This window comes from Oncorhynchus masou, chromosome 13 (assembly GCF_036934945.1).
Source record: "Oncorhynchus masou masou isolate Uvic2021 chromosome 13, UVic_Omas_1.1, whole genome shotgun sequence".
Lineage (NCBI taxonomy): Eukaryota > Metazoa > Chordata > Actinopteri > Salmoniformes > Salmonidae > Oncorhynchus > Oncorhynchus masou.
The window spans coordinates 36,801,936-36,810,535 of NC_088224.1; the positions used below are offsets into that span (position 1 = coordinate 36,801,936).

Genomic DNA, 8,600 nt, shown 5'->3' on the forward strand with positions numbered 1-8,600 from the left:
CAAGTATGCCCCCATTCTCATCGACGGGGCTGTAGTGGAGCAGGTTGAGAGCTTCAAGTTTCTTGGTGTCCACATCACGAAGAAACCATCATGGTCCAAACACACCAAGACAGTCTTGAAGAGGGCACGACAAAGCCTATTCACCATCAGAAAAATGATTTGGCATGGATCTTCAAAGTTATACAGCTGCACAATCGAGAGCTTCGTGACTGGTTTCATCACTGCCTGGTATGGCAACTGCTCGGCCTCCGACCGCAAGGCACTACAGAGGGTAGTGCGTATGGCCCAGTGCATAACTGGGGCAAGCGTGCCACCCAGGACCTCTATACCAGGCGGCGTCAGAGGAAGGCTCTAAAAATGATCAGACTCCAGTCACCCTAGTCATACTGTTCTCTCTGCTAATGCACGGCAAGCGGTACCGGAGCGCCAAGTCCAAAAGACTTAACAGCTTCTACCCCCAAGCCATAAGACTCCTGAACAGCTTATCAAATGGCTACCCAGACTATTTGCATTTCCCCCCTCCTTTTACACTGCTGCTACTCTGTTATCTATGCATAGTCACTTTATCTCTGCCTACATGTACATATTACCTCGACTAACCGGTGCCCGCACACATTGACTCTGTACCCGGTAACCCCTGTATATAGTCTTGCTATTGTTATTTTACTGCGGCGCTTTCAGTATTTGCAACTCATTTTATCTTATCTACTTTTTACACAATTATTTTGTTGTCGGCGCATGTGGCAAATACAATATGATTTGAAATATCACATTTAGATAATTCTTCAGACCCTTTACTCAAGTACTTTGTTGAAGCACCTTTGGCAGCGATAATAGCCTCAGGTCTTCTTGGGTATGACGCTACAAGCTTGGCACTTCTGTATTTGGGGAGTTTCTCCCATTCTTTTCTGCAGATCCTCTCAAGCTCTGTCAGGTTGAATGGGGAGCGTCGCGCTTGGCATTCAGACTAGAGAATCTTGTTTCTCATGGTCAGAGTCCTTTAGGTGCATTTTGGCAAACTCCAAGCGGGCTGTCACGTGCCTTATACTGAGGAATTTCTTCCATCTGGCCACTTTACCATAAAGACCTGATTGGTGGAGTGCTGCAGAGATGGTTGTCCTTCTGGAAGGTCCTCCCATTTCTACAGAAAATCTGGATATATGTCAGTGACCATGGGGTTCACCAAGACCCTTCTCCCCCGATTACTCAGTTTAGCTGGGTGTCCAGCTCCAGGAAGAGTCTTGGTGGTTCCAAACTTCTTCAATTTAAGAATGATGGAGGCCACTGTGTTCTTGGGGAGCTTCCATGCTGCAGACATTTTTTGGTACCCTTACCCAGATCTGTGCCTTGACACAATCCTGTCTCAAGAGCTCTACGGTCAATTCCTTTGACCTCATGGCTTGGTTTTTGCTGTCATGCACGGTCAACTGTAGGTCCTTATATAGACAGGCATGTGCCTTTCCAAATCATGTCCAATCAATTGAGTTTACCAAGGATCAATGGAAACAGGATGCACCTGAGCTCAATTGAGTTTCATAGCAAAGGGTCTGAATACTTTTGTAAATAAGGTTTATTTTTATTTTGTATAAACGAGCAAAAAAAACTTCACTTTGTCATTATAGGGTATTTTGTGTAAATTGATGAGTATAAGTTTCTCTCTATCCATTTTTGAATAAGGCTGTAACAACAAAAATGTGGGGAAAGTCAAGTGGTCTGAATACTTTCAAAATGCGCTGTATGTAAAATGTCATAACACCACAGCACCAGTTTCTTACCAACGCAATCCTGGCCTTTTTTTATTGTGCTGAATGGATCAAGAGGAATTGCAATACAAACAAGCTGAGTAACAGTTCAAAGTGGGATATATTGCCTTAATTGTACAAAGATCATAGAAAAACTGAGGTAAGAAAACCCATTATATGCCAGCAGAACATACACTGAGTATACAAAACAATAACACCTCTTTCCATGAGACTATCCAGGTGAAAGTTATTATCCCTTATTGATGTTACTTGTTAAATCCACTTCAGTGTAGATGACAGGGAGGAGGTTAAAGAAGGATTTTTAAGCCTTGAAACATGGATTGTATGGGTAAGACAAGATTTAAGTACCTTTGAACGGGGTATGGTAGTAGGTGCCAGGTGCACCGGTTTGGGTCAAGAACGCTCAACAGTTTCCTGTGTGTCTCAAGAATGGAAACATTGGGAGTCAACATGGGCCAGCATCCCTTTGGGGGGTGTTCCTAATGTTTAGTATACTCGGTGTATAAAGTGCATCAGGTAAGACTTAATAAAGGAAGTGAAAGCTAGCATTAGGAAAAAGCCCTGTGGACCCTATGGGTCCAAGCTTAGGATAAATCACATTAACTAGCTCAATTCCACCAACCGTTGCTACTTGATATCCTCAATAAGCGGCATAGTGCATCAGTGATGTCTTAAAGAAATTAAATATGACATAAATAGTTACAATCATTAACTAATTTCAAAGCAAGCTGAATTCAGTATAGAAAAGTCCCAATCTACTGCTATATAGCAGTATATTCTTGCATAATATTCAATTCAACCATCCTCTATGACCTCTGGTCATCCCAAGTCTGTCTCAAAGGGAAAAGGGGGTTAATCTCTACAACATTTTCCAATGTACACTACCGGTCAAAAGTTTTATAACACTTACTCATTCAAGGGTTTTTCTTTATTTTCTACTTTGTAGAATAATAGTGAAGACATCAAAACACACATGGATCATGTAGGAAACAAAAAAGTGTTAAACAAATCAAAATATAATTTGTATTTGAGATTCTTCAAATAGCCACCATTTGCTTTGACAGCTTTGCACACTCTTGGCATTCTCTCAACCAGCTTCATGAGGTAGTCACCTGGAATGCATTTCAATTAACAGGTGTACCTTCTTAAAAGTACATTTTCCTTCTTAATGTGTTTGACCCAATTAGTTGTGTTGTGTCAAGGTAGGGGTGGTATACAGAAGATGGTACTTTGGCCGCCTTTCGTTCCAGTTCTCTGCTGCCTGTGACTGGAACGAAGTTGGAGACTTATCCCCCTCACCTACTTCAAACATCTGCTATCTGAGCAGCTAACCGATCGCTGCAGCTGTACATAGTCTAACGGTAAATAGCCCACCCATTTTTACCTCCCTCATCCCCATACTGTTTTTATTTATTTACTTTTCTGCTCTTTTGCACACCAATATCTCTACATGACCATCTGGTCATTTTTCACTCCAGTGTTAATCTGCAAAATTGTAATTATTCGCCTACCTCCTCATGCCTTTTACACACAATGTATATAGACTCTTTTTCTACTGTGTTATTGACTTGTTAATTGTTTACTCCATGTGTAACTGTGTTGTCTGTTCACACTGCTATGCTTTATCTTGGCCAGGTCGCAGTTGCAAATGAGAACTTGTTCTCAACTAGCCTACCTGGTTAAATAAAGGTGAAATAAATAAAAAAAATAGCCCTAAGTCCATATTATGGCAAGAACAACTCAAAATCAGCAAAGCGACAGTCCATTATTACTTTAAGACAAAGGTTTGTCAATACGGGAAATTTCAAGAACTTTGTTTCTTCAAATGCAGTCACAACAACCAAACGCTATGATGAATCTGGCTCTCATGAGGACCGCCACAGGAATGGATGACCAAGAGTTACCTTTGCTGCAGAGGATACGTTCATTAGTTACCAGCCTCAGAAAATAAATGCTTCACAGAGTTCAAGTAACAGACCGATCTCAACATAAACTGTTCAGAGAAGACTGTGTGAATCAGGCCTTCATGGTCGATTTGCTGAAATAAACCACTATTAAAGGATACCAATATTAAGAGACTTGCTTGGGCCAAGAAACACGAGCAATGGACATTAGACCGGTGGAATTTTGTCCTTTGGTCTGGAGTCCAAATTGGAGATTTTTGTTTCCAACCGCCGTGTCTTTGTAAGATGCAGTGGGTGAACATATGATCTCCACATTTGTGGTTCCCACCGTGAAGCATGGAGGAGGTGTGATGTTGTGGGGGTGCTTTGCTGGTGACACTGTCAGTGATTTATTTAGAATTCAAGTCACACTTAACCAGCATGGCTACCACAGCATTCTGCAGTGATACGCCATCCCATCTGGTTTGCACTTAGTGGGACTATAATTTTCTTTTCAACAGTACAATGACCCAACACACCTCCAGGCTATGTAAGGGCTATTTTAGAGGAGAGTCATGGAGTGCTGCATCAGATGACCTGGCCTCCACAATCTTCTGACCTCAACCAAATTGAGATGGTTTGGGATGAGTCGGACCGCAGAGTGAAGGAAAAGCAGTCAACAAGTGCTCAGCATATGTAGGAACTCCTTCAAGACTGTTTGAAAAACATTCCAGATGAAGCTGGTTGAGAGAATGCCACGAGTGCAAAGCTGTCAAGGCAAAGGGTGGCTATTTGAAGAATCTCAACTATAAAATATACTGTATTTTGATTTGTTTATCACTTTTGTGGTTACTACATGATTCCACATGTCATTTCATAGTTTTGATCTCTTCACTATTATTCTACAATGTAGAAAAGAGTCAAAATAAATAAAAACCCTTGAATGAGTAGGTATTCTAAAACTTTTGGCCGGTAGTGTAAAATCCTCACACTGATCTGAAATGATGTATCAACAAAATCTGGCAGTCCTGATGCAAGGTCAAGCAACACTTGGTGGTCTGAAGGAAGGCTGGACTACGTAGGTGTTGCCTGTCGGTGTGCACACCGGTCCAGACAGCATTTTAAGTCAACCATTCGATTAAGGAAAAAATTTGTAGGAATTGCAAAAACAACTTCATACTCAGGTTTGATTAGAAGCTACGGAGGATAAAAACAGAATAACTTCAGATTCTGAGGTCAAAGTTGAAGACCTTCAATCTATGGAATGTTCCAAATGACTACCTTAGAAGCAGCTACACGCCACACACAGAAATCTGTCAGAGACAGCGAGTGATAACGGCTGAAGAGGGAGGACTCCTGTCCTCCTCACCCCTCTTTGGGCTGTGGGGACTTCTGCTGCGGTGGCTGTGATGGTTGAAGAGGTTGGTCCTTGGTGGGGGCATAGTAAAGCTCCAGAGGCTTTCTGACCTTCCAGTACTTCTCATTCACCAGCTCTAAAGTCAGGGAGCCGTTCAGAGTCTGAGAAAGAGGTACAGAGAAACGTGAGGGAGAAGAACAAGTCAAAGGGAATGGTAGGAAGGAAAAAATAAAGCAATGGATGAGGATAAAAGTAGAGTTTAAAAGGAGGGAGATTGGAAAAAAATTTAGACGTGTGACAGAGGTATGAGAACGGATAATAGTCATTGATAATAGCTCCCATCCTGAAAAAAAAGAGAACGGATAAGCTTGTGTACTCACAGAGAACTGGCCCCCTGATGTGGTGATGTAGATGGTATATTGCTTCTCACTGACGTTCTTCAGGCTGGCCCCTCCTCCTGCTGATTTCTCTCCTTTAGCCCCCGCCTCCACTCCCTCTTTCCCCTTCTCCATCGCTGCATCGGATTGGCTGTCTCTTTGCCTCTCCTCCAGAGCGATACGCAGAGCCAGGTACTTAGACAGGTGGTCCACTGTGGCGTTGGCTGTGGTCTTCACATATCTGAGACAGGAACGAGGAGTGACAAAAACAAAACTATTAAAAAAGACCCTTCAGGAATACATTCCGAATTGAAATTACCATCATTTGAGAAGTCATAACAGAACACCTCACAGCCCCCCCTCCCTCCACCACACACAGCCCTCACCTGGTCTGGCTGTAGTCCTGTGTGTTGACCAGCAGGGGGTGCGGACGGAAAACCAGCTCTATCTCTGAGCCAGGGCCCTCTTTGTGGTGCCGGAGCGGGGCCGTGGGGCTGCCCCCATCCACCTCCGGGCCTGACTCATCTGACACCCTGGGCCGCTTAGGGTTCCGGCTGGGCCCGGCCTCAGAGGGTGTGTGGCTCGGGGGGAGGGGCGCGTGGGAAGGCGCAGAGTCGTGGGAGAGGTGTGACCGTGCATCCCCGTTGTCCTCGCCGCCGCTGAAGGTGGTGTTGTCGCTCTCCTGCGCCGGTTTGCGCACTCGCTGGGCTCTGGGGCGTCAAGGGTGAGCAGAGCGAGAGAGGCCATTTTAAACTTCGAATCCTTAATAAAGTAGGAACTTTCCTTGACTTGTGCAGTCAGTGTTGTTTGTTTGTCTACATACTAAGTCTGACAACTCTCTCCTAATTCCAAGAATCTTACAACTGGGATTTCTGGGAAACCTATAAACGCTACCCCAATCCTCCCTCATCTCCTACCTGTGCAGAGCCTGCATGCGCAGCCCCTCCTCAATGCTGGAGCTGAGGGCCTGCTTGTTGTGCAGCCGGTTGAGTCTCTCCAGCACCCGGTCCTGGTGGGCCTCGTACTCGTCGCGGCTGGGGTAGATCTTGGAGATGAGGGCGTCAAAGTTGGAGTCGCGGCGGAGCGAGCGTCTCGACACAAGCTTCTTTCGGCACGTGGGGCATTCCTTGTTCCTGAGGAGGAAAGGACAGAGAGCGAGTTAAAAATACGCTTTTATAAAGTATCTTTAGTATGGAGGTTCTCCTCAGATTTATACGAGGGCACAGTCCGGAGTAGCGAGAATATAGTCATCCTCAAATAGTCACACAGTTGTGTGTGTCACTCACCCTGATCGGAGTGCAGTGACGATGCAGTCGGAGCAGAAGCGGTGCAGGCACTCCTTGGTGGTCATTGTGTTCTTCAACATGTCCAGACAGATGGGGCACATCAGCTCACTGTGGAGGCTCCGGGGGGACACCGCTATCTCTGTGCCGTCCATGATCGCCTCCTACAGGCAGGGAGGGGAATGTGTCAGACAATACAGGCACATATAAGTCTATGATGGCCCATCCATGTTCTTCTTGGGTCAGCGTTAAACTGATTGACCATGGTCACAGTTCCTTACACAGATTTTTGTTATGAGAAACTATAAAAAACACTTCTGTTTCTGGGAATGCAATACAATTAAATCACTTTTCACCGGGATGCATTTGTAACTATTCCTATGTGGAATGTGGCTGTCATTACCTGTGGGCTCCTGTGCAGTTCATACAAGCTCAGCTCCCACGTCTTACTGGGGTTTTGGATGTTGACTGGAGTCGCCATTTTGTGTTTTATAGACCCCTCCCTATGGAAACATGTTTAAGATATATGTTAAACATTATATGTCGTTTTAGGTAATTAGGCCTACATAGTCTGATGAGAGATGAGCTGTGTAAAGGTTAGATTGCAGTTGATTGCGTTACATCACTTTGACAGTTTGTAACCTGAGCAACCCAGTTTGACAGCTGTCAAAACAAGTGATGAATGAGACTTAAGTCAGCCTGTGTACGCAAATAATTATGCCGTAAAAAAAAAAAAAAAAAAAAAAAAAGGGATTTTTTGTTGTTGGGAGAATTGGGTTTCGCTAGCTAACGTTTGTTGTTCTAAAAACAGTAAAATGTCTAAGGCAATGCAGTTAGCGAGCCTAACCACATCTCATTGCACCCTCCTCCTTTGACATTTCATGCACATTGAGCGAGGTTGCGTGCATTATACGTCCTCCTTTGTTGTATCGTAGCTACTTTGGTAAATAACTTATCTTGTCACAATTGCATACATGGAGCAAACTGTCAGACTTCGGTAGAATCGTAATGTCACACGATCATCATGCTATCTATCCATGTGTCGCTAGCTTGCTTCGGTAGAAACAAAAAAGTGACTTGCAGTCTAGCTAGTTATGGGGTCTAGCTAGCATAGCTAGTGGCTACTTACCAAAAGGAATTTGACGGACAGCTGCCCGGTGACGCAAGCCCACGCAGCACAACTAGCTAGCTTGCTACGAACACCAGATTGTAACGAAACAGTTTCAAGCTCGTGCCACTATGACCACCGTGTGACGGGATTCTTTTCCATCACGATGTATGTTGGGGGAGGGGGTGATACTATCGCTATTTTTCATCCAGAATGACAATAATTATTCAAAGACGACAGGTTTGGAAACCCTCTGTAGCCATCGTTCTCTTTTTTTTCGCCGGATGTGTGGAAGCAACTTGATTTCCCTTGCAAAATAGTTCCGTTTGTTAGCTACCCCTGGTGGCTATTTGGGGTATTGCACGCAACAACAAAAACTTTCCAGGGGAGCTTGTTCTCTTGTATTGAGGTAAATTGCAAATACCGTATCAGCACAATATTTCTAAGAAACATTTATACACTTTTAAAGTGTGTCTGTCCAATGCTGATAAAGTGCACTTGAACACATTGAAACCCACAACGTTTGGGGGGAGAGAGAGAAAAATCATAGGGGGGAAAGAGGAGGAGAGAAAGGAAGGGGAGATTGGAAAGCTTAAAACCCTAGGCCTATATGTATTGTCTATTTGTAGTTGAACTCTGGGTTGAATTGAAACAATAGCCGCTGATTACTTTGCAAATGCTATATAGGCCTAAATAGTATAGATGCTATATGACTTATAACGTATGGTTACATTTTAGTTGCTCTGTTAAACCTACCCTTTGGAATTATTTCCATAGAAACAGTGAATATATTTAGTTATTAAGAGATCTCTCAATAATCATTCTTATG

The 8,600-nt window shown here is 43.9% G+C and overlaps 1 protein-coding gene across 1 annotated transcript; it reads right to left on the reverse strand.

Moving 5' to 3' along the window:
- Positions 1–1,552: 1,552 nt before the first annotated feature.
- On the reverse strand, positions 1,553–8,052 carry LOC135552210 (E3 ubiquitin-protein ligase RING2-A-like). The gene is made up of 7 exons (XM_064983707.1): positions 7,793–8,052; positions 7,067–7,166; positions 6,667–6,827; positions 6,298–6,513; positions 5,767–6,090; positions 5,384–5,621; positions 1,553–5,164 (listed from the first exon to the last, which is right to left on the reverse strand). The coding sequence occupies exons 2-7, from the start codon at positions 7,142–7,144 to the stop codon at positions 5,012–5,014; spliced, it is 1,170 nt and encodes a 389-aa protein (XP_064839779.1). The 5' UTR covers positions 7,145–7,166; positions 7,793–8,052; the 3' UTR covers positions 1,553–5,011.
- Positions 8,053–8,600: the final 548 nt, after the last annotated feature.

Coding starts and splice junctions, on each gene's coding strand:
- LOC135552210 (XM_064983707.1), bottom strand. CDS start 7,144: ATGGCGACTCCAGTCAACATCCAAAACCCCAGTAAGACGTGGGAGCTG. Junction 6,514..6,666: donor GTCACTGCACTCCGATCAGG/GTGAGTGACACA, acceptor TTTCCTCCTCAG/GAACAAGGAATGCCCCACGT. Junction 6,091..6,297: donor CGCATGCAGGCTCTGCACAG/GTAGGAGATGAG, acceptor TTGACGCCCCAG/AGCCCAGCGAGTGCGCAAAC.